Source organism: Callithrix jacchus, chromosome 19 (assembly GCF_049354715.1).
Source record: "Callithrix jacchus isolate 240 chromosome 19, calJac240_pri, whole genome shotgun sequence".
Taxonomy (NCBI): domain Eukaryota; kingdom Metazoa; phylum Chordata; class Mammalia; order Primates; family Cebidae; genus Callithrix; species Callithrix jacchus.
The window spans coordinates 33,025,261-33,052,272 of NC_133520.1; the positions used below are offsets into that span (position 1 = coordinate 33,025,261).

Below are 27,012 nucleotides of genomic sequence, written 5' to 3' on the forward strand. Positions count from 1 at the left end.
TGGGTGCCAAACATGACATGGCTCCTTCCCCAAGGAAGGTGGCCCTTGGGTAGGCTGCAACTTCCTTTGCTGTGGTGCCCAATAAAGGGAGTGCCCATGCAGTCCCTTCCAACCCTGCACAGTCAGAAGTCTAGTCCCAGCTCTGCCCTGTCACCCTCAGTGGCCTCAGGCAGATCGCTCACCTTTCTGAGTCTTGCATTCTTTGGCTAAAACATGAGGGTGTAGACCAGGAGATTTCCAAAGCCCTCTCTGAGGCTGCTGGTCGAGGCTCTGACTTTTGCCAGTCCTGCTAACAAGGCAAGACGTGTGCTGGTGCCTCAGGAGGGGCTCAGCTTTCTCTTCCTCCAAACTTCAGAGCCAGGGGCTTCCCTCAGCTGATGTCTGGGTATGTGGTCCCTGCCATGCTCAGATGGGCAAGGAAATCCCCAAAGGCTTCACCCCTGTCAATTAGGAGGAGAACAAGTACCTGGCAAAGAAATGGATGCTGGATTCAAACACTACATAGGCCTTAGGTGCTCAAGGCCAGGCCAGGGGTTAGCAAACCATGGCTCTCGGCCAAGTGCTGCTTGTTTTTGTATGGCCCATGAGCTAAGAATGGTTTTTACATTTTTAAGTGGTCGGCAAAAAGTCAAAAGAAGAAAATAACGTGTTGTGACCCTTAAATATTTATAAAATTAGAATATTAGTGTTCATAGTAAAGTTTTACTGGTGTGAGGCCAAACTCATTCATTTACATCTTGCCCGTGGGTGCTTTTGTGCTACAAAGGCAGAGTTGCAGAGTTGCAACAGAAGAGATGGCCCGCAAAGCCTAAAATAGTGGCTGTCTGGCCTCTTACGGAAAAAGCTCGCTGACCCCTGCTCAAGACAATCAGAGTTCTCTCCAGGCCTTGCACTAAACCGTTCCAGGATCTCAATCTAAAAGTACTTTCTTTTCATTTAAAAAGAAGTGTTGCTCTTTTCTTCTTATGTAAGCAATAAATGTTCATTATGGAAATATTAAAAGATGCAGATAAGTAAAAAGACATTGAAATCACCCATAATTCTACCACCTAGGGATAACTACTCTTGGTGTTTTGACTTATTGCCTTCTGGGTTATCTCACAGTATGCTGTGTTTATATGTGCATGCCTGTGGCACATATGTATATCCTGCATATGTACAGGTTTTTTTTTTTAGACGGAGTCTCGTTCTGTCGCCCAGGCTGGAGTGCAGTGTTGCAATCTCGATTCACTGCAACTCCACCTCCTGGGTTCAAGCAATTCTCCTGCCTCAGCCTTCTGAGTAGCTGGGACTACAGGTGCGTGCCACCACACCCGGCTAATTTTTTGTATTTTTAGTAGAGATGGGGTTTCACCATGTTAGTCAGGATGGTCTTGATCTCCTGGTCTTGTGATCCTTCCGCCTTGGCCTCCCAAAGTGTTGGGATTACAGGCGTGAGCCACTGCGCTGGGTGACATACAGCTTTTTACAAACTGTACCCATCTGCCCTCTTCACTTAAAAACACATCTCAGGTGGGTGGGGTGGCTCACACCTGTAATCCTAGCATTTTAGGAGCCGGAGGTGAGCGAATTGCCTGAGCTCAGGAGTTCAAGACCAGCCTGGGCAACATAGTGAAACCCTGTCTCTATTATAATATAAAAAATTAGCCAGGTGTGGTGTCGTGCGCCTGTAGTCCCAGCTACTCAGGAGGCTGAGGTAGGAGAATTGCTTGAACCCAGAAGGCAGAGGTTGCGGAAAGCCAAGATAGCGCCACTGCACTCCAGTGTGGGTGACAGGGAGAGACACCATCTCCAAAATACTTAAAAAATACACACACACACACACACACACACCTCAAACTGAACCCTTTAGGGGACACCCAGGCAGGGTGCCCAGCAGGCAGCTGAACTCAAGCACCTAGAGCTCAGGGACTTGGTGGAGCCAGGGCTACAGATCTGGAGTCATCAGCACATGGGTGGTGGTTTCCCCTTCGGGAGGGAATGAGGTCACCCAGGAAGCATGCCCAGAGGGGAAGAGCAAAGGGCCAAAGAGGGAATTGTGGGAGTGTTGACATTCAAGGGACAGGTAGAGGAAGTGAGTCTACCAGACCCAGGAGGGAAGAAGAAGTAGGAAGAGACCCAGGAGGCCAAGGGAGTGGAATCAGAGACCCAGGGCCCAGGACCGTGCCTGGCGTGGAGCAGGTACGATGAGTGAGTGATTTTGAGGGGGCTGAGTCCTGGTGAGTGAGTAACACTGATAAGGGACATTTAGAGAACAGTTGAACAACTACAAGATGTTTAGAGGCTCCCTGGGGGAGGCCATACAGGCCAAGGAGGCCTCCTGGGCCCATCCTGGCAGGAGGGAGGCCATTCTGAGTGTGAGGCGGGAGGGGCGGGACAATCCAAGTACCAGAAGCTGGGAGCTGGTCAGAGAATCCCATTGGAGTTCTTGGTGGTGACACGAAGCCGCTCTTTTAAGCCCGTCTCTCAGATTGGAACGAGGAAGGTCAGAGATGATCGGCCAGAGGTTCCTGTCAGAATGTGGGCACTGGGCGGTGTGGGCCAGCCTGGTGGGGTGGAGTATAAATAGGAATATGGTTTAGAGATGCTGGGAAATCCTCCCCGTCCCCTCCCTCCTCATGAGACTGAGAGGTCCCCAGGGATGCCAGGCTCAAAGGCCCCTGCCGTTCTGTTGCCAAAATTGGGCATGGAGAGAAACCCAGAGACAGGACTGGAGGTCCCATGACAGGCCATCAAGAGAGCTGGACACGGGATATCAGGCTGAGACAGGGCTGCTGGGTGGGGGAACTTGACACGCTTCATTTCTTCTCCGATTTATTGTGTAAAAGATGGTGGGTATCAGTTTCTGTGCCAGAGCAAGTGGAAGGAAACAGATGGAAGCTGTTTCCTCTGGGATTTAAGGAAGACCTAAGGAAAGGCTCTAGAGTGTGGGATCTCAGAAACACGGGGCGGCTGGGGAAGGACTTTTCTTGAGGGTCTTTAAAGAGGATTGCTAAAAGACGCAGAGAGGGCCTTCTCTGGCTGGGAGAGTTAAGGCGGACCTTCACTGGAGGCAGGAGGATGTGGGAGATGGAGGTCGCGCCTGCCCCTTGCCCCTTGCTCTGGTCTCTGGTCTCTGGTCTGGGATGTTCTGTATGCCCAGGACCAGAGCTGACAGAAGGGCACCTTGTCCCATCTGATCACTTGGCCAAACTGAGCCTTCTCAGAGAGTGCAGACTGGCTTTAGCTGGGCCCTCAAAAAGGGTCAAAGGAAAATACCCGAAGATGCAATACACACCTCTCTTCCTTGAGCTTCAGGAAGCTAAAGGGCAGCAGAATGGATATTAGTAGGACTGACATGGAGCCACACAGAGGGGCTAGACGGGAGGTCATGAGGGGTCAGGAAGGGTCAACTGTAGGGGTCAAGGCCAATATCTGAGCCTGAGTAGTGTGCCTGCCCTGCAAGGCTCTTTGAATCTTCCCTGAGTGGTGGAGCCAGGAAGAGGGCCGCAGATGCCTGCCAAGCCCTCCCACAGCCCTGGAGGCCCTAGCTCAATGTATGCTGTAGGAGGAACCTCTCATTTGGGTTTTTCTCTTCCGGTCCACCCCTCACTGTAGGATGGTGCCTCCAGCCCAAAGACCTCCACAGACCTCACTGGGGGAGTCACTGCTGGACAAGACACTGCTGCCACTGCCCCAGCCCATCTCCCACTGCCATCGGGCCATATGCTGACTAGAGGAGGAGGGTCAGGTTTCAGCTGAGGCCCAGAGTCCAGCTTTTATATATCATTTGCTAGTCATTTGAGGGCTCACTCTGTCTTAGGCCTTGGGTCAGGCTCTGGGGGTGCAATGGCAAGTCACATCACAGTGCTTGCCCTTAAAAAGCTCACAGGCAGACTAGGGAAATGACAAGTAAACAGTTATAGGACAGGGAGCCAAGAGTCCCGCCTGGGGACGTCAGAATGATGTAGAAGCACAGAAGAGGGACCCTCACCTGGCTGAGTTTAAGGCTAGAGGAGACGCAGAGGTCCCCATGGCAGGATGAGTAGCACGTTGTTGGTTTCCCGTTAGCGCCCAGCCCACATGCTTGGGTACGAATCTGAGACCCAAGAGAGCAGAGGAGAAAGCATGCCCTGGGGAATGTGAGACTGGGGGACTGGACAGTCTAGGCTTGTTCTAATGTGCACAGAAAGAGGACAGGGCCAGGCCTACCCCAGTCACGCTCAAGTCCTGCCTAGGACAAGAGCTGGCCTAATGAGAAGAAGCCTCTGGAAACAGGCCCCTGGCCTGCCTGAAACTAGAAAAAAAGGCACCAACATGTATTGCACGTGGCAATGTGTCCTGGATCTTAAAAGTGACATAGGAATATGGTTTAAAGATGCTGGGAAATCCTTCCCATCCCCTCCCTCCTCATGAGACTTAGAAGTCCCCAGGGGTGCCAGGCTCAATGGTCCCTGCTGTTCTGTTGCCAAAGTTGATCACGGAGAGAAACCCAGAGACAGGACTGAAGGTCTTTACGGTCTTTGTCCTTGAGGGGTCTGATGTTTATATGTCTGTAGAGGAAAGAGGCTTAAATAAGTCATTATGATACAGTGGCTTGATGGCCTCATTCAGTCACTTGCTCATTCATTCCACAAATGCTGAGTACCTGGTGGGCTCCTTACTCCGTGTAAGGTACCAGGGAAACAAAACTGTTAAGGCCCCGTTCTTGTCCTGAAGCATCTCACAGTCTAGGGATGAGTGTGTGCTGGCTGCTGTGGAAGGGACAAGGAGGAAGCATTTCATTCTACCTAGAGGAACGAGGTGTGGTCATGCGCAGCCTCCCAGGGGAAGTGACCCGTGAGTTGAGTTTGGGAGTGGTTTTACCGAGGGGAAAATTGAGGAAGGGCATCCCAGGCCAAATGACTGCAAAGCCATGGGATGTGAGTGCAGTTTGCTCTAGGAATGCCAAGTCCATTTGATAAAACCAGACCCTCTGGGGAAGGGTGAGTGCTGAGACTCAAGAAGACAGGGGTCCAGATACAAAAGGCCTGGTGTGCCAGGCTCTGGAGTTTGGACTTTTTCCTGAAGGCAGTGTTAGCTTTGAAGGATGATTTTTTTCCTTTTTCTTTCTTTTTTGAGATGGAGTCTTGCTATGACTCCCAGGCTGGAGTGCAATGGCGTGATCTCGGCTCACTGCAACCTGTACCTTCCAGGTTCAAGCAATTCTCCTACCTCAGCCTCCCGAATAGCTGGGTGCTACCATGCCCAGCTGATTTTTGTATTTTTAGTAGAGACAGGGTTTCACCATATTGGCCAGGCTGGTCTTGAACCCCTGACCTCAAGTGATCCACCTGCCTCGGCCTCCCAAAGTGCTGGGATTACAGGCATGAGTCCCCATGCCTGGCTGCTTTGAAGGATTTTAAATGGGCAAGTGACATAATCAGAAAGCAGCTGAGAAAGTTGTCTAGGAGGCTGATGGCAGTTGGATTGGAGGCCAGGTATTATCCTCAGTTAGCAGCAAGGAAACTGAGGCATGGAATATCTTCCCAGGTCACAGCTACTAAGTGGGGTTTCTTCCACAACACCAAACTGCAGAGAGTTTTGGAGAGCAGGGCTGGGCGCTGTGTGTTCCTCACTGCAGGACGTTTCTGTTTGGACTGAGATGCTAGGAGACAATGGTGCATTGCTTTGGAGCAGGGGTGACCCTGAGCCCCACTTTGCCTCCTGAGCAGACATCCAACAGGTTTGCCCAAATTGCTCCTGGAAGGCCTTCCACGCCTACTTCCTGCATTCCAAACAGAGGCTGTGGGAATGCTCTTGGAGCTCTGGAACCATCCAGAGCATCTGTTCATTGGCAGTGACTGCAGGCCTGGCTGTCCTCATTTCTGGCCACCCCGAAGGTGCCAGGCCTGCAGCCTCTCTCATCCAGGCTGGGGCAGGGCGAGGTTGTGAAGAGGCCCCAAGGCTTCTGCTGCCTCCGAAGGCCGCTGCAGCTCCGGGCAGCTAAGGGGTGACTGGCTTCCCCTGAGGTTTGTCACAGGTTCCTGGCGACTAAGGCCTCCAGCTGTACAGAACAGGGTCTGGAGGATGAAGGAAGAGATGGTATCTGCAGGCTCCCTGCAGGCTCCGTTCTCCCTGGGAGGGAATATCTCGGAGGTCCTAGCTCATGACATCTGCAAACTTTGTCAGCCATGACCTCTAGTTCTTTGAAATTCACCCAAGGCCCCAAGTGGCTGAGTGACTGAGGTGGGGGCAGGGAGTGGGAGACAGGGTGTCGTAGGGATCCTGGCTGGCGGTCAGCCTTTGTGACTGAGGGGCAGATCCTCTGGGCTTCAGAAAGTAGGCAGCCACAAGTTATACCCTCCAACCCCTGCCCCATCCCTGGGCCCACAGAGACCAAGATTGAAAAGAAAAGCCAAACAAAAGAGGGACTTGGGGATGCATCTACCATGTGCCTGGAACACAACAGGTGCTCACATATGCCTGTAAGCAGACATGTGCCTGCTCTATGCCACCAGCACCAGGCATAGGGACCAACATGTTCCAGGTGAGGGAGACAGGTGAAAAGTCACGCCCCATTGAAGGAGGGGCACCTGGTGGTCCTGGGGCATTGAGTGGGGGTTGGGAAGCATGTGCAATCAATGTTGGGGAGCCCCAGTAGGAAGTTCTGGCCGGCTGCTATATGCCTGGGAGGAAGTGGCTGGGGCGGCTGAGAGCCTTATGACCTACCTGGGCAGGGAGGTAGGAGGGGAGGCTGCAGGGCGTCTGCCTGCCCACCCTGCAGCTCCTCAGTGGGACTCAGCTCCTTCAAATTCCCCCACCCCCCACTGCCAGGCCAGCATCCCTGGATGCCCGTTGCCCTTTTCCCCTGGCACCAGTTGCACGGGGACAGCCTCAGCATTGCCCCTGCATGCTGTACAAGGCTCCAGAGACTTGGACAGCATTCAGGCGGCAACAGAGAGGGGTAAAGCTAGAGAGGAAGGGGCCCCAGATTTTAAAGGGCCTTTGGATGCAGGCTGGAGAACCATGGCTTTGTTCAAGAGGAAGGCAAAGAGGTGTATGGAAGAGGTTTGCTGAGAGGAAACTCTAGGCCTGGCCCCAGGAGCTTAAGAAGTGAAGCTGACTTTTCCGTCCTCCAGTCTACAGCCAGAACTTCCAGGAGGTGGAGGCTGCTTCCCAGATCCCTGGGATGCTCTGCTAACTTCCTTCTCCACCAAGGTCTCCAGGTCAGGGTCTCTCAGGGGTCCCAGCCTTAGGGCAGGTGTTAGGTCTGGGGCCTGGCACAGGTGGTCCCAGCAATCAGTGGGCTGGGAATCTGCCCTCTCTGGGCACTGGGGCCCTGGGGCTGGCCTGGTCTGTGCTGTGGAGCTTTCTTTCCTTCCAAGATAGAAGATGGAACTTGTCTGCCAGGAGCTGGGGTTCCCTGCCTTACGTGGGCCCCACCCTGTGTGGCCCTGCAGCTGTCTAAGTAAGGGGGACCCTGCCTCCCTGGCCCTACCCCCCTCACATCTGCCAAGAGATGATCCTGTTCCCTGTCTCCTGGCCCTCTTCCATCCTGGGATCTCAAAGCACCTTGTGATAAGGAAGTCTGAAGGGATGTTTGATGGAATGTATATGAGGCCTCTTTTTGTCTGGGCAGGGGCTTGAGAGAGGAGAGCCAGCTTTTGCTGGGCATCTTCTCTGTGCCAGTGCTGTGTGTTGGTTCCCCCAGCATGTCCACCCAGATACCACTGGACATTGAAGATGTCACCTGCCCAACATCCAATTCCTGGTCTTCCCACTGAAACTGCTACTCCCAGAATGCCTTGTGACATCCAGCGACTGTTCATCCCACCACTCTGGCGGCTTGGCCAAAACCCTACAGTCAGCCTTGACTCTTCTCACCCACAACATACAATCCATCTGCAAAGCTCTTTGGCTCCACCTTCAAAATATAGCCTGAATCCAGCCACTTCTCACCACCTCCACTGCCCCATGCTAGTCCCAGCCACCACTGAGCTCTCTCCCCTGAGCCTTGGCAGCAGCCTCCTGCCCAGGCTCCCTGCTTTCCCCTTGCTCTCCTTGTCTGTTCTCAACACAGCGGCATGTCAAAGCCTCAGTGCAATCATGTCACGCATCTGCTCAAACCCTCCTTACCCCTCCAAGCCCAACACAGCTGCTCTGCACTTCCATCCAGCCTCCTCCTCAGCCACACCATCATCCTGCAGCAAACCAGCCTCATTCTGCCTCAGGACCTTTGTCCCTGCTGTTCCCTTGCTGACCTGCTTCCCCCAGACCCTGCATGCCTGGCCCCTCACCTTACACCTGCTCTGGATTTCTCCTGAGATGTCACCTGCTCCGCGGGGAGGGCTTCCTGACCACCCTGCTTAAACTTGCAACTGCCCCTCCCACACCATCCCTCTTTCCTGCATGAATCCCCATCATTGCACTTGTCACCATCCATCATCCTGTGTATTCATTCCGTTTATTATCTGCACCCCCCCATCCCTGTTAGAATGTATTAGGGCAGATATTCATGTCTGTTTCATTCACCTGTGGATTCTCAGGGTCTGCAACAGTGCCTGGCATGCAGCAGGTGTTCAGTAATTGTTGAATGAATGAATAAATGAATGACTGGAGCCAAGCGTGAGAGAGGGGTTTTAAAACTTCATCGTGATTTCACAGCCTGCTAGTGGTAGCATCAGAGTTTGAAACTGGGTTTCTTTGGCGTTCAATTCAGAGTAGGAGTGGAGGAGACCTGGAGGAGAAAATAGCACATCAAGCCGAGGCCACAGGGACGTGTCAAGGGTTGGGAGGGCTCCAGGTAGGAGAAGAAAGGAGGAATATGGTCCACGTTTGTGCACTTGGCAACAACAGGAAACGGCTGTGCGATTTTGAGCATGTCATTTCCCCTCTTGGAGGCTCAGCATCTTCAGTGGGCTAGGGATGGGGATGGAGGGTGTGTGAGCATCTTCCCTGCTGACATTCTGGGAGGCCAGCCCTGCTCACTGCGCACACAGTGGCCTCTGGCAAGTGCTGGGTTTCCTCCCAGCCTGGCTCCTCCTTCCTCCTTCTGTGCCACCCGTGGCTCTGGCACCAACAGGAAGTTCTGGGCTGGCTGGTATGTGCCTGGGAGGAAGTGACTGAAGCAAATTGAGAGCTTTATGACTTACCTGGGCAGGGAGGTGGGAGGGGAGACTGCCGGGGGTCTGCCTGCCCACCCTGCAACTCCTCAGTGGGACTCTGTGCCTTCAACTTCCCCCAGCTCCCACTGCTGGGCCAGCATCCCTGGATGACCATCGCCCTCTTCCCCTGGCACCAGTTGCACGGGGACAGCCCCAGATGGCTCCTTGGCCTGGGGACAAAGGCTGTGCTGTGCCTGGCCCTGGGCTGGCCTCAGGCTGGGTCGTACTGAGCCCTTCTGTCCCCACTTGGGGGTGAGGGGCAGACAGCACTAAGGTGACAGGCCTTTTTCCTGTCTCCCTTCCCCCTCAACCCCCAAATCAGAGGAGCTGACTCTCCCAAGGGAAAAATGACAGAGGCATCTTGTGTCTTGACCTAGGAAACAACAGACTATTCACTGCCTAGTCTGCCCTGTCACACCCAAGACCCTGCCGGGTTCAATGCCCCGACTGTCCCCAGCAGAGAGAGACATCCACTCTACTGTGGTCACCACCCCCACCGCCTGCTCCCCTGTTACCATCAGGAAGTCCATCCTATATCTGACCTCCATCCCTCTTGCTACTATGGCAGCCACTTCCTCTCGAGCGCCTCTCCTGAGGAGGATGAATAGCTGGTCCTGGTCGCCTGCCCTGCCTGGCCCCATATTCCTGCTCCAGTGTGCTGCCCCTGGCCTCACCCTCCCTCCAGCTCCCTGCCCCACTGTCCACCCCATCCCAGGCACAGGCTGGTGGCTCCTTGCTCCTCACTAAACCGTGGGGAGAGCAGGTATGACTCAGGGTTGGATCTCCTTTGTCTTGCAGAAAGTGGGGGCCTCCTTTCCAGAGGCCTTTAATGAGCTCCCCCCACCAGCCCTATAAGTAAGAGCAACGGTGTGAGATTTATGGCGGCTACTGGTAGATTCCTGAGCCACAAACCCAACATACCATCCCATAAATCCCAGACTGCAGGACGGTTTTATTGGGAAGCCCTGTTTTTAGAAAGAGGTGTGGCTGGTCTCCCTTCTGGCGGAGGTCAGACCTCAGGGAGCCAAGCTCCTGCCTCTCCCACCCCCAGAGAACAACCATGAGGAAGCACAGGGACATCAGTTCCTGCAGTGTAGGTGCGCCAGCTCCCAGCAAGGGAGATTCCCCGTCCTGTGGGGGGCCTCCTGCTTCCCTCCCCTGCTCTGAGGATCCCCCGCCTCAGCACGGGAGGGTAGTCTGGAAGCCTGGGCAGATATTGTCCCTTACCTGGACCTCAGATGTTTCCTGGTCACGGCTCCAGATGTACATCATTGGAGATATTTACAAATGCATTTTCCCAGGCACCATCCTCAGAACCTCAGTTCCAGAATCTCAGGGTGAGAGACCTAGGAATCTGAATTTTTTTACAATGCTCCCTGGTGATTCTAATGTTCACCTATCTTTGAAAATAATTGGCTGAGTACGGTGGCTCAGGCCTGTAATCCCAGCACTTTGGGAAGCCGAGGTGAGCGGATCAGTTGAGGTCAGGAGTTGGAGACCAGCCTCGCCAATGTGGCAAAACCCTGTCTCTACTGAAAACACAAAAATTAGCTGGTGTGGTAGTTCGGGCCTGTAGTCCCAGCTACTTGAGGCTGAGGCACAAGAATTGCTTGAGCAAAGGAGGTAGAAGTTGCAGTGAGCCAAGATCGCACCACTGCACTCCAGCCTGGGCAACAGGGCAACAGTGTCAAAAATAAAGAAGAAAAGAAAATAATTGATCGGTACAAGGGGCCATCTCCACTCTCCTATCTTGCTGGGAAGTGGGAGTCACCAGGTAGGCATGTCTGGGTCCTCCTGTCACTGGGACCCATACCTCCTGCCACCATCATGAAGCCTCCAGATTAGATCTCTCTGGCCTGGATGCTATACACAAGTGTGAGGCAGGGTGGCTGCCCTCCGGAAGTCTCCTGTCTGTGAGAGTCCTGCAGACCGCAAGCCTGAGACATTGCACAGCCCTCCTCCATGGGGAGTGGCTGAGGATGGCTGGCAGGAAGGAGTTTTGGCATGGAGAGTCAGGAACGTCCAAGGCTGGTGGGCTCTGCCAAGGAAACCGAAGAGGAAACGCTGCCAGTTACCTTCTCATCAAAGGAGGCATCACCAGCCCCTGAGTTCCTTGAGAACAGAGACCACCTTTTACTTGCCTCTGAAGCCCTCATGCCTGGCACAATGCCGGTGCATCGTAGGTGCTCAGCTTTTATCTGTTTGTTTGTTTTTTGAGACTGAGTCTTGCTCTGTCACCCAGGCTGGAGTGCAATGGCACAATCTCCACCTCTGTCACCCAGGCTGGAGTGCAATGGCACAATCTCCACCTCTGTCACCCAGGCTGGAGTGCAATGGCACAATCTCCACCTCTGTCACCCAGGCTGGAGTGCAATGGCACAATCTCCACCTCTGTCACCCAGGCTGGAGTGCAATGGCACAATCTCCACCTCTGTCACCCAGGCTGGAGTGCAATGGCACAATCTCCACCTCTGTCACCCAGGCTGGAGTTCAATGGCACAATCTCCACCTCTGTCACCCAGGCTGGAGTGCAATGGCACAATCTCCGCTCAGTGCAACCTCCGCCTCCAGGCTTCAAGTGACTTTCCTGCCTCAGCCTCTCAAGTAATTGGGATTACAGGTGTGCATCACCACACCTGGCTAATTTTTTTGTATTTTTAGTAGAGATGGGGTTTCACCATATTGGCTAGGCTGGTCTCAAACTCCTGACCTCAGGTGATCCATCCACCTTGGCCTCCCAAAGTGCTGGGATTATAGGCATGAGCCACCAAGCCCGGCCAGTTTGTTGAGTGGAACTGAGACCAGGGCCCACTGACAGAGATGGGCCTGCCTAGCAGTGCAGACCTGAGGCCTCCCCCTTGAGCGGTGCCAGCCCACTGAAGGAATGGAGAGCCTATTCACACTTAGCCACAGGGATCAGGGCGGCTGGAGGGCCACCACTGAGCTGTGTTTGGGGGCAGCCAGGAGCATGTGCTGCCAGACAGAGGACCCTTTCCAGGCTGGCTGAGGACAGAAGGATGTGATCATTAAGCAAAGCCAACATGTTACTGAACCATAATTCCTTAAACCAGGAGGATTCGGGAAGGGCCTGGTCACCTTGGCAACTAGGTGCTGGCCGGTGGCGGGGCTGCTTCCAGGAGTGGGCTGTGCCTGGGGCATGGGTAGCAGCTGGGAGCGGGTGCAGAGTGGCCCATTACAGGGCTATCCCTCTGGTGCCTTCTTGCCAGCATGGGTGGGAGCCTTTGTGAACCCTCAAGGGCAGTGTGTGCAGAGCAGAATGAGAGGGGGCTGCATTAAGCATGTAAGAAACCATGGAGGGGAGGTGGGACAGCACTGCTCTGGGTTTTCAGAGCTGGAGGGAGAAGGGAGGGTCTGCAGGAAGAAGCAGCTGCATGGGGTCATCGGGTGGCCAGCTGGGCATCCTCAAGTTCACAGGCACGAGGGGCTAGGGAGCCCAAGGAGGAAAGCTTTCACAGCTGGGGGCTGGGGCGTGGGGATGGGCAGAGCGGCTCACGCCGCTCCTCCATGGTGTTCTTGGTAGAAGATACCCTGCCTGCTTTGATGGCTCTGGCATGGGAAGATCCCAACAGGGCTCAGGCCTCACCCTCCCTAGGGCTTAACTCTAATTCTGGCAAGCTTCCGTGTTTCCCCTGAAACCTTCCCCTGCTCCTGACCTCCCATATTTCAGCTGGAGAGGAGGTGCAGCTGGGCAGCTCTGATACATTCTTCCCTTCCCTCCTCCCTTGCCTCCCAGGGCATACCAGAGCAGGGACCATCGTCAGGTGTCAGTATTGAAGGTCAAATGAGGTTTGGACCCTATCATGTCCCAAGGGTGTTGGCCAAGCTGAGGCTCACTTTATGGGCCTTGGTCAGTAAGATTTACTGGCTGTGGATACACTCAAGCTCTGGCAAACAAGTTAGTAAATTTCTGCTGTCCCAGGGACTGACTGGTTCTGGTGCCCTCCCTGCCACCCCAGCCCTTCCCCCAGAACTCTGTAGACCTCCAGCAGCTAAGGGCTCAGGTCTAGGGGCCTTCAGGATCCTCTATGTACATCATGCCCGCTATTATGACCAGTACTTTGCTGGACTAGGTGGTCCATAGAGAACCGCACTCAGGGGTGAGGGGTGGGCAGTGCTGGGAGTCACTAGGAGGAAGAGGGTGACTGGGAAGAAGAGGGTGAGCACCTACTCTCTGGGTGTAGGGGGTCAAACTTTTGAGAAAACACAACCCTGGTTCCTGGTGGTAGTGGCACACAGGGTGGCAGAGCATGATGGGAAGACAGCTGAATTCCCAGTGGGTGGAGACCCGGGCTGGTGGTCTTGTTCTTCTCACCTGTTCTTCTCACACCTCCCATCTCAGGGCCCGGCTGCCTGCTCCCTCATGATCATGAACAAGATGAAGAACTTTAAGCGCCGTTTCTCCCTGTCAGTGCCCCGCACCGAGACCATCGAAGAATCCTTGGCTGAATTCACGGAGCAATTCAACCAGCTCCAAAACCGGAGGAATGAGGGTGAGAGGTCTGGGCCCACCCCAGCACCTCTCCCACATTCAGACGTTTCCCAGGCACCTCCCTCCCCTCCCTGCCCGGCCCTTCCCCACCGGCCTTCGGGGAGGAGCACAGGACTGGGGGTGGGGGGCTACCCTCCTCCCCCTCAGGGCAGAGAGGCAGGGAGGGGAGCTGATGCCTGTCCCCTCAGACCTGCAGCTCGGTCCTCTTGGCAGAGACTCCCCGCAGGAGTGCAGCCCCTTCTCCCCAGCAGACAGCGGGGAGGAGCCAGGGCAGCTGTCCCCTGGCATGCGGTTCCAGCAGCGGCAGAACCAGCGCCGCTTCTCCATGGAGGTGAGTGCTTCCGGAGCTCTGACCTGGGAAGGTGGCATGGGCAGGAGTGTCCATAGGAGGGCAGCTGCCTTGCAGCCAGGCTTTGTGGGTTCAAATTCCAGCTCTGCCATTCATTAGCTCTGTGACTTTGAGCAAGTTACTCAACCTCTGTGCACCATTGTCTCCTTGTCTTTAAAATGGTCATCATGGATTAGGTGGGTTAATCTATGCCAAGTGCTTAGAACGTTCTTGAATTCAGCAAGGGCTAGACAACTTGAGTGTTTGTTGTTTGATGTTGAATTCAGCAAGGGCTAGACAACTTGAGTGTTTGTTGAGTGTTTGTTGTATGCATGTGTCCAGGTATATATATATTTTTAAAAAGGCTAGGTGCAGTGGCTCACGCCTGTAATCTTAGCACTTTGGGAGGCTGAAGCGGGTGAATCACCTGAGGTCAGGAGTTCGAGACCATCTTGGTCAACATGGTGAAACTCCGTCTCTGCTAAAAATACAAAAATTAGCCAGGTGTGGTGGCGTATGCCTGGAATCCCAACTATTCAAGAGGGTGAGGCAGGAGAATCCCTTGAACCTTGGAGGCAGAGGTGGCAGTGAGCCAAGATTGCGCCACTGCACTATAGCCTGGGTGACAAGAGTGAAAATCTGTCTCGAAAAAAAAAAATAATACACATACAGAATCAGTGCCTGTAAGGGTATGAGATTTATGTGGCACAGATGGCAATACTGTGAGCCAGAGAGGCGGCAAGTGACCTGCCTATGTCAGCACAGCAGCCCCAGGTGCTCACGAGTATGTCTTGAGCACACACGTGGAGCAGCTGTGAGCCTGGGGTCACAGCCTGTGACTGGGCTCTCAATGGTTGCTCTGCAGGGAAAGCTAGGTCCAGAGTGAGAGTCTGGGGCCCACAGCCCTAGCTGCCCTGGAGCCAACAGTGGTCCCCTGTCACTGCAGGATGTCAGCAAGAGGCTCTCTCTGCCCATGGATATCCGCCTGCCCCAGGAGTTCTTACAGAAGCTACAGATGGAAAGTCCAGATCTGCCCAAACCGCTCAGCCGCATGTCCCGCCGGGCTTCTCTGGTGAGTCCCAAGAGGGTAAGAGGACACGAGGGTGGGACTCCCTGCTCCCTACCATTGCATATCAGTCCCAGCTGAAGCCTATATGGGGTTTCCAGAAAGATTCCTGGGCCTCTGGTGCCACCTGCTGGCATGAGTGCGTTCAACTAGATTGTCCTCCTAATCAACATTCATTTTCTAGATGGGTCCCACGTGGGCTGGAATGGGGCTCTAAGCCCACCCACACTGGGCCCCATGGTCTCCACGTGGTTAAGATCAATAGGCCAGCTGGCGTGTGCCTTCTAGTCCTAGCTGCCTATCAGAGCTGTTTGGGATATTTTACAAAACACAGACTCTAGGCCGTCTTGTTAAGGGTTGGATACGCCTGAGCGAGAAGTGTGCTGATGAGAGACACGGTCAGGGAGGTGGGTGCTGAACTGCACACTCAAGGTACAATGGGGGAAAAGGCAGGATCTGCTCTGGAGGAGCTCGTGGTCTCGGTCAGAGACACAGGTGGCCAAGGTGTGCGACCATCCCAGGTGCCACAGCTCTGGACTCTACGCTCTTGGCTGTCCTGGGAAGAAGCTCACACTTCCACAAGTTCTGTCCTTTGTCACAGGATAAAGGGAAAAGGAGCTCCTTCCACCATGGAGTTTCATCCCTTCCCTCCCAGAGACTGGAGTTTGGGGAGGTGTCATGTCTGTGGGGCTGCCAAAGCCTTCAAGCTTACGGCATTCTATGTCTCTCCCTCTCAGTCAGACATTGGCTTTGGGAAACTGGAAACCTACGTGAAACTGGACAAACTGGGAGAGGTAAGATGCTGGGTTTGGCCTTCTCTGAATAGTCAGGCAGGATGGCTTGGAGGAGGGGCAGGCCTCCCCGGTCGGCCCTCTCCGATTGGCCCTCTCATGGCCCCTGCCCCGTCGAGGTGCACAGCCTTGGAGGTGTACTCTGGCCCAGCCTTTGGCGGGAGTTGAAGTGGGCTCAGATCCTGAAGGAGGGTGTGAGGACAGAGTAGCCATGGAGCTGGGCAGAATCCAGTCTTTTTTTTTCCCTGCCAGTCGTTCTTGCCTGGGTTCTAATCCTAGCTCCACCATTTACTAGCTCTGTGAACTTCAGTGAGTTACATGACCTCTCTGTGTGCCTCAGTTTCTTCCTCTGTTCAATGAGATAGTAACTCTCCTACCGCACAGCGTTACCGTGAGGATGAGGGAGGTCACTGTAATCAGCTTGTGTACGGCACACAGACGATGCCTGGCACATAAGAAGTGCTGTGTCACTTAGCTATTTCTGTTGTCACTGTGCAGAGGCCTGGGGTGGGTGAAGGTTTACAGAGAGGGGGAACACACAGCCCTCTCCCTCCAGAAGCCCAAAGAGGGGATCTGTGAAAACAGCGTGGTATAAGGAAGAGAAAACCCGGTGTTACCGTAGAGGGTGACACGGCATGCTGGGACTTAGAGGAAGGAGTGATTATCTCTGACTGGGAAGTCATTAGGGACACTTCCCAGTCGGGGAGCACTGGACCGAGGCCAGCAGCACCTGAACATGCCTGGGGCCGCTGCGGCCCTCTATCCCAGGGCACCTATGCCACAGTCTTCAAAGGCCGCAGCAAGCTGACGGAGAACCTCGTGGCCCTGAAGGAGATCCGGCTGGAGCATGAGGAGGGAGCGCCCTGCACTGCCATTCGAGAGGGTACAGTGTCCTAGGGTCCTATGCTACCCCCGAGGCTTCTGGAGGAGGGGTTCGCCAGCCTGTGCCCTGGTGGGAACTGGAGGTGGAGGGTCATTGCTGGGGTGGGACTCCTGAAGCTGACGCCAAAAAGAGAAGTTATGGGGACAGAGAGTCCTTGGGACCCAGGCGGGCCTGTCTCCCCACAGTGTCTTTGCTGAAGAACCTGAAGCACGCCAATATCGTGACCCTGCACGACCTCATTCACACAGATCGGTCCCTCACCCTGGTGTTTGAGTACCTGGTGAGAGTCGGGCTGGGGCTGCAGTCTCTCCTCTTGTGGTGGAAACAGGGCGTGGGTAGGGGAGTGGGAGGCTGAGGGAGTGGGAGAGGCGGGATGCGGGCAGCCCAGGCCTTGTTCTGGAATCAGGTTCTCAGATGCTCCCATGCATGAGTGGGCCAAGCACTCAGGCTTCTGGGTGGCTGGAGTCAGGGACCTGTCCCACTAGTGGGCATGGGCCCTTCCCAGGGCAGGGCTTCCTCTCCTCAGCTTGTGTCTGGGCTTCTGGGCAGAAGTCAGCAGGGGGCAGGACTGAGCCAGGCTCTGTGTTCCAGGACAGTGACCTGAAGCAGTATCTGGACCACTGCGGGAACCTCATGAGCATGCACAACGTCAAGGTGAGGCTTCCCGGGCAGGGTACCCCATCTTAGCAGCCACCTGTCCAGAAGCCCGGCACGGGGACCCACTCTCACCACCAGAGCTCCGGTGAGGCGGCTCAGACCTTCCCACATAGGAAGGAGGGAGAGGGCCCTGCCATCAGCAAGTCCAGAAACTGGGTTGAGCACTTCACCCTGGGAACAGACACATGTTCTCTGCCACCGTCTAGCTATTGGTGTAAAGCCTGCTCCCAACTCTGATCATCAGTTTCCCCATCTGTCAAATGGGAGTGTAAGCTACCTGCCAGGATGCAAGGAGGCTTCTGGGGAAGCTCAGGGTTATGAATGACCTCTCCTGGTGTTTGTTAAAAAATCAAGGCTGGGCATGGTGGGCCATGCCTGTAATCCCAGCACTGGAAGGCCAAGGCAGGAAAATGACTTGAGCCCAGGAGTTTGAGACCAGCCCGGGCAACATGGCAAGACCTTATCACTACTAAAAGTTGAAAAATTAGCTGGACGCAGTGGTGTGTGCCCGTAGTCCCAGTTGCTTGAGAAGCTGAGGTGGGAAGACCACTTGAGCCCAGGAGGTTGAGACCAGCCTGGGCAACATGGCAAGACCTTATCACTACTAAAAGTTGAAAAATGAGCTGGACACAGTGGTGTGTGCCCGTAGTCCCAGTTGCTTGAGAAGCTGAGGTGGGAAGACCACTTGAGCCCAGGAGGTTGAGGCTGCAGTGAGCCATGATCACGCCACTGTACTCCAGCCTGGATGACAGTAAAACCCTGTGTCTAAAAGAAAATGAAAGGATCAAGCACATACTTCTCCACATAGACAGGCATCCTGACCCCTGTGCTCCTGCCTCAGACTTCTCTGGCCTCCCCCATACTCACTGCCTCGTCTGCACCCCTGGTGTCCCCCACTCTGGATGGGATTCCCTGGTGTGGGTGGGGCCCAGGATGGGGGCTGAAGAGTGGGCAGGAGAATGAGGGGCTTGTGCTGACCTCACCACCAAGCTCCTGCCCCCATCCCAGTCCCAGCCTTGGAGCAGAGGCTCAGGGCCACAGTCCACGCAACACTTCTCTTCCTCCTCCCCTAGATTTTCATGTTCCAGCTGCTACGGGGCCTCGCCTACTGTCACCACCGCAAGATCCTGCACCGGGATCTGAAGCCCCAGAACCTGCTCATCAATGAGAGAGGGGAGCTGAAGCTGGCTGACTTTGGTGAGGCTGGGGTTAGGGTGGGGTCTGACGCTCCCTGGCTGCACAATGGCCTCAGGGTGTGGGTGCAGTGGGGGAGGGCATAGCAGTCAACCCCCCAGCACCTATGGGCAGAGGTCCAGTGACATGTCTGCCCCCAGGACTGGCCAGGGCCAAATCAGTGCCCACGAAGACCTACTCCAATGAGGTGGTGACCCTGTGGTACCGGCCCCCTGATGTGCTGCTGGGATCCACAGAGTACTCCACCCCCATCGATATGTGGTGAGTGAGCACTGTGGGGACCGAGGTGGGGGACAGGCCTGGCTGCACCTCCAGACTCTCTTCTGCTGCCCCAAGGGCCTCCAGGAATAACTGCCTAGCTTCCTTCACCTAAAAGCCATGTGACATCCTGCTGAACTGGATGTTAAAAAATTAAGTCTGAAATATAATAGATTAGGGTTTCCCTGGCTTAAACAAACCCTCCAAGGCTGTGCATCTGAAATCCTCCTCCAGGGGCCTGTGGGGTGTTACCAGAGACCCAGAGGGTCCAGGACGACCCCCATAGTAAACACAATGAATCTTCCCCAGGCATCAGTCCCAGTGAAAATGTTGAAAGAGAAATTCTATTTTTATGTTAAAACGAACAAGGGTATGATTTGGCGTAAAATGAAGAATCAGCCCAATTGAAAGCAGGCCGCCGGTGGTGATGAACGGCTGTGGCTCTGCCCCAAGGTCCCCAGGAGAATGGATTTATGTACTTCTCTCTTCCAGGGGGGCGCACAGTGGAAAGAGTTTCAGACGACACTGCTGAAAGGACTACCATATGGGCACTGGCTGCACAGACCCAAACCTCACAGAGTGAAAGGGGCGAGGTCGCAGCTTTCCCAAGCCCAGGGAGTCCCCCAGTGAGGGGCTGCAGTGGGGACTGGGCAGTTTAGGAGCCTCCACTGCCCTGGGCCCCCAGACCCGCTGCCAGAGCTACGACCCCTGCAGCCGCCTGTGGCAGGTCGTCGTCGGTGCCCTGGTGCAGCAGCCGTAGGAAGGGCGGCCGCCCCTGCCTGACGCTGCCCCTGTCCCTTGCTCCCCGCAGGGGCGTGGGCTGCATCCACTACGAGATGGCCACAGGGAGGCCCCTCTTTCCGGGCTCCACAGTCAAGGAGGAGCTGCACCTCATCTTCCGCCTCCTCGGTAAGTCTCCCGCGGCTCCGTCCCTCTCACCACCAGGAGGCGCCGGAGCTCCGTCCAGCCCAGGCGCCGAGCGGGACCGGGAAGAGCGGGTTGGCAGGTTCCCTCCGGGGCGGGGACCCTCTGTGGCCTTGGCCTTGGGCCTCAAGCAGGCCCTCCCCATCCTCTCTCGTCTCCCCAGGGACCCCCACAGAAGAGACGTGGCCCGGAGTGACCGCCTTCTCCGAGTTCCGCACCTACAGCTTCCCCCGCTATCTCCCACAGCCGCTCATCAACCACGCGCCCAGGTAGCCCCAGTGCCCGCGGGGGGGCCCCTCCTGCTCTGGCCCTGGTTTCCCAACCCCCTCCCATCCCTCCCCATCCCCCTCCCACCGCCCCTCCACCCCCCCTCCCCCTCCCACCGCCCCCTCCTACCTCCCATGCCCCCACCCACCCCCCACTCCCGCTCAGGCACAGCCAGTGCCCGCACCTTCTCCTTGCAGGTTGGATACAGATGGCATCCACCTCCTGAGCAGCCTGCTCCTGGTGAGTGTCCTCCCGGAGAGACCGCCAAAGTGCCCAAGTCCCCATGCCCCACGCCGGGCCTACACCCCAACTTCTGTGGCTCTTGTGCTCACACGTCTTTGAAACATCTCGCCTGTACTCTCCACCCCCAAGGCCAACGGGAGTGCTGGCTTCTGTACGCAGCTTCTGGAGTCTGTGCACTGCGATCCCAAACCCATTACTAGCTGCGCAGCTCTGGGCAAGTTACAGAGCTCCGCCATGCCTCAGCTTCCTCAGCTGCAAAATGGGATTAATGATTCCTATTTTACAAGCTGGCCGTGAGGATGCACTGCGATGGCGGGACACACTGAGTGTGGTGCCTGTCTTATAAGCCACACGATGAAGGGTCTGTCGGCGCCCTCCTTCCTATTACTGATGTTCACCTTCTCATCAGAGTTGGTTTGCATCTGTGTTTCTATCCCAAGAGAACGTCACTCTCTTGAAGTTTCATTTCTATTTTTTCCTGGTGGCCGGAGACGGGGGAGCCTGGATCTTGAGATGCCCTAAGGTTGGGATTGCATGGAGGCTGACCTGGGGCATCTCCTTTGAGCCTCAGGCCCCACCCACCTTGGTGAGCTAAGGCAGCTCTGGAGTCCTGCTGCCCAGAGGGCTCCCTGCAGCCCCCCAGCCAGGGCCCAATAGCCCCACCCTGTTCTTTTCAGTATGAATCCAAGAGTCGCATGTCAGCAGAGGCTGCCCTGAGTCACCCCTACTTCCGGTCTCTGGGAGAGCGTGTGCACCAGCTTGAAGACAGTGAGTGCTGGGGGGGAGGGGGCAGGGCCACCCAGAACCAAGGAAAGGGGGTGGTGAGTGTGGGCAGAAGAACCGGAACAGAGGCCAGAGGCCCCAGGCCCAGCCAAGCAGCCCTGGGCACCTGGCCTCCCCTGCCTGGGTTCTCCTTCCGAACTGAGGGGCAAACAGTGGAAGTGACACGCTGCCTCAAGGGCTCAGGTGGTCTTTCTGGGCCAGTCCTCACTGGAGGGCCTCCTGGGCCGGGCACTCCATGGGAGTGGGGGCAGCAGGCTCCCGGAGCAGGGCCAGCTCCACCCAGCCCTCTCTCCACCATGCCCTTCTCTCCCCCAGCTGCCTCCATCTTCTCCCTGAAGGAGATCCAGCTCCAGAAGGACCCAGGCTACCGCAGCTTGGCCTTCCAGCATCCAGGTAGGGGCTTGTGCCCTCCTGGCCCCTTCCTTTTGTTAGCGGAAGCCAGTGCAGTGACTCTAACCCAGTGGGGACTCCCATGGACCCTCTGCCACTGGCTTCCCTTTGGAGTCTTTGGGGAGCAGAGAAGGGGTTGGTTTCTCCTGCCTAGGCTTCCCCATCCACTTCTTCCCTCTTCAACCCCCACCACAGACAGAGCATTGCATCTGACAGTAGCCCTGGCAAAGAGGCGTGCTGTCTGTGGTGCATTCTCTCTGCAAACCCTGAGCTCTCTAATCAGATTCCACACTGGGAGAATGGTACTTTGTTCCTAGAACCGTTAATGGCCTTGGACATGACAAATGCTTTCCATGCATCCTCTCCTTTAATCCTGAACACGCCCCTTGAAGTTGGTACTATTAATATTCCCCATTTCATAGTCAATGAAACTGAGGCTCTGGGAGGTCAAGTCACAAGTTCATGAAGCCAGTAAGTAGCAGAAATGGGATCCGACGCCAGGTCGGACTGGCTCCTGCGTGCAGGTCCTTGCTTGCTGTATCAGAGCAGCTCGGGAGGACAGCGACTATTCCTGCCGACCTGGGGCACCCTCAGCCCAGCCACCCCTCTGCAGTCCCACCTCTTCCCCATTCTCCAGGACGAGGGAAGAACAGGCGGCAGAGCATCTTCTGAGCCACGCCTACCCTGCTGTGTCCCAAGGGGCAAGAGGTCACATGGAGCACAAATTCGGGTAGGACGGCGCCTGTGTGGTCCTCGGAGGACTGAAGAATGAGGGCTGACAGCCAATCCGGAAGACCGCTTGGCAGCCCTGCTGGCCACGGCTGTTTCTTCTCTCTGCTTCCCACCTGCCTCCCCGGTGGCCCTCACCTGCATACCAACCCCTCCATCACTCACCTCGGGGCTGGCATGAGCTGCTTCCCTGAGAGGATGCGAGACGGTGGGGGAGGACCTCGTACCCTCTCCCACCCTGAAGTGCTTGGGCACCAGCGTGGGATGCACATGGATGGGAGAGCAAGACACCAGGATGGGCATTGCGCCCTGGGTACAGGCTCTACCCTCCTCTCCCAGGGGACTGCCTAGTCCCCCTTTGTGGCCCCTTGGAGCCCACACACATTTCATCTTTTTCCCTCCTACAGCAAGAAGAGACGGCATGCTCTCTGGGACCCTGGAATCCTGGGTGCCTATGTGTGTGCCAGAGCCTGCCCCACCTGGCAGGTGTCCCAGTGACAGAAGGAATAGTTCTCTCTTTCCATCAGCCCTACCCTACCCTCATTCCCTTGACACCCTCTAGCTTGATCAAGGCTGAGCAGCGCCGGCATGCTTGGATGCCCAGCTGTGTGCAGAGGTGGCTTGGGACTGCCACTTGCACACCTGCCACCTCAGCCAGCCCCCGCCCAGCCCCCCAGTCTGAATGGAGTTGCCTTATATTGGCAGGTGGTAGCACGCTCACTGCCCTTGGAGCTGTGACCCGGCTCCTGCCTGTCCACTCCTTCCCGAGGTGGCTTCTGCTTATCTTATCCTGGGGTGCTGATTAGCCAGGCCTGGTCAGGATCCTAGGCACAGCACCCAGATATGCAGAGTCACCCTCACCCTGGTGCCGGTCTGACCTCGGCTCCCAGAGGCTGGCACAGCCTCCCCATCCCTCCTTCCTGGCCCTGTGACTCTGTCCACCTGATCCCAATACCAGTTTCCCTGATCCCCTGCCACCCCAGAGGGTGGCCACAACAGGGAGATGTGTAGATGCCACCATCTGAGGTAGAGGAACAGGGAACAGGAGCAGGCTCTGACGCTGAGAGGCTTGCCTCCGGGGTCTGGCAGCCTGAGTGGCATGGCTCCTGAAGAAGGCACCCCTCTGTGTCCCCCAGGTCTCCTCAACACTGGGCTGATCTTGAATGGCACAGGCCAAGGGGAGGCTAGCCTCGCCTTTCTATCTAGGCCCCCTACCCTGCCCACCTCAGGCCCCTACCCTCCACTCCTCCCCATGGTACTGTGAATGTCTGTGACTCAGCGCAGAGACAGATAATATATTTAATTCATGGTGTACAGAAAGGAATGAGCAGTCTTGTACAGAAAAGCTGATTTTGATAGATTGATGCCAAAGATGGAGAAGCGAAGGCCCCTCTCCAGGCCTAATGAGTGTGGGTGGGGCATGCTTGAGTGTATGTGTGTGTGTGTATATATACATATATATATTTAATGAGAAGAGAGTTTGGTTTGTGTGTATCTCTGACCTCCCTCGCACCCCAGGCTGTGTCCAGCATTCATCCTGCTGTATCCTGGGTACTGCTGTTTGGACCCAGAAGTTGGCTCTTGCTGAGGAGCATCAATGGTGTTTGTGGGTGGGTAGAGGAGCCCCAGGCCGGGGATTCACCCAAGTTGGTGCCTGGGAGGGTGGGGCTAGCCAGGAGAGCAAAGAGGGACTCCTGGGCGGGGGTCCGGGGTCTGGCCATGCAGCTGATGCCTGGGCACCAAATGGCCCCCGGCTTCTGGGGAGGGAGGGAGGTGAGATCAAGGTGGGGTTGACTTGGAGATGGCCAAGGCTGGCACAGCAGGATGGGCTGTGGGCCTTGCTGTAGTTCAGGCCCTGCGAAAATGCCTGCAGACCTCCAGTCCGCCTCCTGCTGCTGCCCTGACCACCTCCCGGCCTTGGATCTAGACACAGCCCCCATCACACACAGCTCCCAAAGTGCTCAGAATCCTGCTGTTGTCCAATTCGGCATCCAGGCTTGTTTCTCCCGAGAACACCTGGAGAATGCCAGGTCCCAAACCCTGCCCTCTGACCTATTCTCATGCCTGGCCTTAAGCACTCTGCAGTTTGCTGGCATGGTTTGCAGTTACTGGAGAGGGTGGCTGCCTTCCAGAGGAGGAGGCCAATGCTGAGGCCAATGCTGCCTCCCAAGTCTCTGGAAATAAGGGGTGGACCAGGGCTCCATTCTCAGCCCATCACCAGTTCTACCGAACAAGACCTCCTCACTTTGCTTGTAGGCAGCCAGACACCAAAGCAGGATCGTAACTCAGACAATTAGTGCTTGAAGGGAGGAGAGGGGCTGGGAAATGCATTGGCGGGAATTGGAAGCCAGACATTTATTAAACTCCCTGCTGGATGCCAGGCAGCCCTGTGCCCAGGCATTGTCTCACTGAATCACAGCAACCCCCTTTCTCCCCACTTTGCAGATGAGGACATGATCCTCCCAGGGGTTGCCTGGGGTCACATACCAAATTAGAATCCCAGGTGTCTGCCCCCCAGTCCTGTGGTCTTCAGGGAGTGGGAGGCATGGGGAGGGCGAGGTGGAGACAGTGTAGAGGCCCTAGAGGGAGGAAAACACACAAGGAAGGGCATGGGCAGATGCTGCTTTGAGGAACACCTTGCAAGGCCACCCTTGTGGCCGGCAGAGGTGGCCCGGCCGGGCTCCTGCATCTTGAGGAGTCTCTGGGGGCAGCTGTCCTTGCTGCTGCAGCTTGGCCCTGCTGGGAGGTACACACCTAGGGCTTCTGACATGGGGCCCTCTGAGCCTCTGACCTAGAAAACTATCAGGGCTGAGGGTGCGGGCCAGCCTGGGGTTGTGGAACTCAGCTGGACAGGCTCACACCAGGCCTTGAATATGGTTGGTTCTCAAAAAGTGATGGCTCTGGAGAAGGAACCTGGGTGTGAAGAGGGGCTGAGTGCTTTTGGTCATGAGCTGCCACTGGGCTCCCAGGGACCAGGCTGAGCTACAACGCAACCCAATGTCCTGGAGCCCTCAGTTTCCTGGGCACCCCTGCAATCGTTTCCTTATGCCGGTGACAAAAACAGGAGCTAGCCCCATTCTGCTGGAATCCCTGACCCAAAGCAGCCTTTTGCAAGTCATTTCCCCCTCTGGCCTCACTTTTGCCGTCTGCCTGCTTCTGGGACAGGTCAGGAACATCCAGGGTGCAGATGCCTTCCCCTGCACTATGGCCACCTGGCAGGGGCATTCGAGATTTGTAGCAGCCCTGCAGCTTCAGACAAAAGGTCCCATTTGATGACTTCTACAGGGTGGGGGTGATATCAGCTCCTGTGCTTGGCGCTGCCCACATCACCTTGAACCCCGGTGGGACCTGGAGTTGGCTCTCCTCTGCCCATCCTCCTGTGGGCTCCCACTCACCCTGCCCTACTGTCTGGGTCCAGTGGTCAGGGCTGATATATAATAGGCCACCACTCCTCTACCCTGCTAGTCCCCCTGAACCAGCCAAGTGTCAGGCGCTGTTGCATACCTGCCCCTTTCCTCCCTCCTTGAAACATCCCAGCCTCCTTTGGGCCACCTCTTCACCTCAATCTCTACTTGGACCCTTGCTTCTGGCTGTGACACTTTACAGAACCCCCATGAGCCCCCGTTATCTCTAGAGCAAATCATCAGCCCCGTGAATTGGCCCTGTGCTGGACACCAAGACACCAAGATGCATGACATTCCACCCCTGCCTTCCAGAAGCTCAGACCTGCTGGCAGAGATGGCCTTGATTTCAACAGGTTTTACCAAGAACCCACTGTCCACCTGGTGCTGTGCTAGGCACTGAGGATACACCCATGAACAGGAAGGCCAACCCCTATTCTCATAGAGCTTATGCTCCAGTGGAAGATATAAGACATTATCCAAATAAACAGGCATGTCAAGGGGAGATAAGTGCGATGAGACAAAATAAGGCAGGGGCAGGGTGGTGGCAGGGGAGAGGAATGTGATGGCATAGGGTGGGGGACTGCCTGGTCAGGGATGGACCTCTCCATCAGAAGTAAGCTATGGGCTGGGGGTGGCAGCTCACATCTGTAATTCTGGCACTTTGGGATGCCAAGGCAGGCAGATTGCTTAAGCCCAGGAGTTTGAGATCAGCCTGGGCAACATAGTGAGACCCCGTCTCTATAATAAATACAAAAAAAAAATTAGCTGGGCTTGATTGCTGATGCCTGTAGTCTCAGCTACTCAGGAGGCTGAGGTAGGAGGATCACCTAAGCCTGGATCGAAGCCACAGTGAACAGTGATCATGCCACTACCATCCAGCCTGGGAAATGGAGTGAGACCCTGTATCCAAAAAAAAAAAAAGTGAGCTATGTTGTATAAGGGGGCCAGGTGGATAGCCAGGGACAGAGTGTTTCAACAAAAGCCCTGAGGGGACCATGCTTGAGAATGAGCCCGGCAGCATGGCAGGAGGGCTGGATCACGTGGGACGGTGGCTTTGCCCATTAGATCCACTGGGGAAGTGTTTAAGATACACTGCCATCCAGCCCCAGCTCAGATTGATTCAGATGCCCCTTACTTGTAGCCAGGGTTGAGAACCGCTCACTCATGCGGGCTGTGGTAGGGGTTCTGGATTTTATTCTGAGATGGGAAGCCACTGGCCTCTGTTTTTAAAGGCTCAGAGAATCAAATAGGAGGTGTCAACCCCTATGAGGAGGGTGCTGGGGCGGAGAGAGGAAGGATCCCCAGGCGGTGGTAGAGCAGCAGCAGGTGCCATGGGAAGGGAGAAGGGAAGTACCTGCTCTCCTGTGTTGCTGTGAGAGGGACTGTCATCCTAACCCCAGGGAGGGCCACAGAGGCTCTAGCATTAGGTAACCTATGTGGCCGCACAGGGAGTAAGGTGG

The 27,012-nt window shown here is 55.7% G+C and overlaps 1 protein-coding gene and 1 long non-coding RNA gene across 8 annotated transcripts in view; one reads left to right on the forward strand and one right to left on the reverse strand.

The window, feature by feature from the left end:
• The window catches only part of CDK18 (cyclin dependent kinase 18), a 29,496-nt gene extending 5,874 nt beyond the window's left edge, over window positions 1-23,622 (forward strand). For 2 of the 4 annotated variants that reach the window (XM_035280686.3, XM_035280685.3), the window contains exons 2-16: window positions 13,486-13,636; window positions 13,824-13,966; window positions 14,910-15,035; window positions 15,767-15,823; window positions 16,589-16,703; window positions 16,889-16,983; window positions 17,295-17,357; window positions 18,434-18,557; window positions 18,695-18,815; window positions 19,624-19,721; window positions 19,900-20,005; window positions 20,201-20,243; window positions 20,924-21,014; window positions 21,345-21,422; window positions 22,057-23,622. In XM_035280686.3, coding sequence (XP_035136577.2) covers window positions 13,507-13,636; window positions 13,824-13,966; window positions 14,910-15,035; window positions 15,767-15,823; window positions 16,589-16,703; window positions 16,889-16,983; window positions 17,295-17,357; window positions 18,434-18,557; window positions 18,695-18,815; window positions 19,624-19,721; window positions 19,900-20,005; window positions 20,201-20,243; window positions 20,924-21,014; window positions 21,345-21,422; window positions 22,057-22,091 — 1,425 coding nt within the window. In that variant the 5' untranslated portion in view covers window positions 13,486-13,506 and the 3' untranslated portion in view covers window positions 22,092-23,622. Of the gene's footprint in view, window positions 1-2,082; window positions 2,182-13,485; window positions 13,637-13,823; window positions 13,967-14,909; window positions 15,036-15,766; window positions 15,824-16,588; window positions 16,704-16,888; window positions 16,984-17,294; window positions 17,358-18,433; window positions 18,558-18,694; window positions 18,816-19,623; window positions 19,722-19,899; window positions 20,006-20,200; window positions 20,244-20,923; window positions 21,015-21,344; window positions 21,423-22,056 lie in introns of those variants that run through there. The other 2 variants (XM_035280684.3, XM_078357005.1) reach the window with 2 other exon arrangements.
• Window positions 23,434-27,012, reverse strand: part of LOC103789298 (uncharacterized) — a 38,906-nt gene continuing 35,327 nt past the window's right edge. For 3 of the 4 annotated variants that reach the window (XR_004736873.3, XR_013529857.1, XR_008477922.2), the window contains one exon: window positions 23,434-26,452. This is a non-coding gene — a long non-coding RNA (uncharacterized LOC103789298). The remainder of the gene's footprint in view (window positions 26,453-27,012) is intronic. The other variant, XR_013529856.1, reaches the window with a different exon arrangement.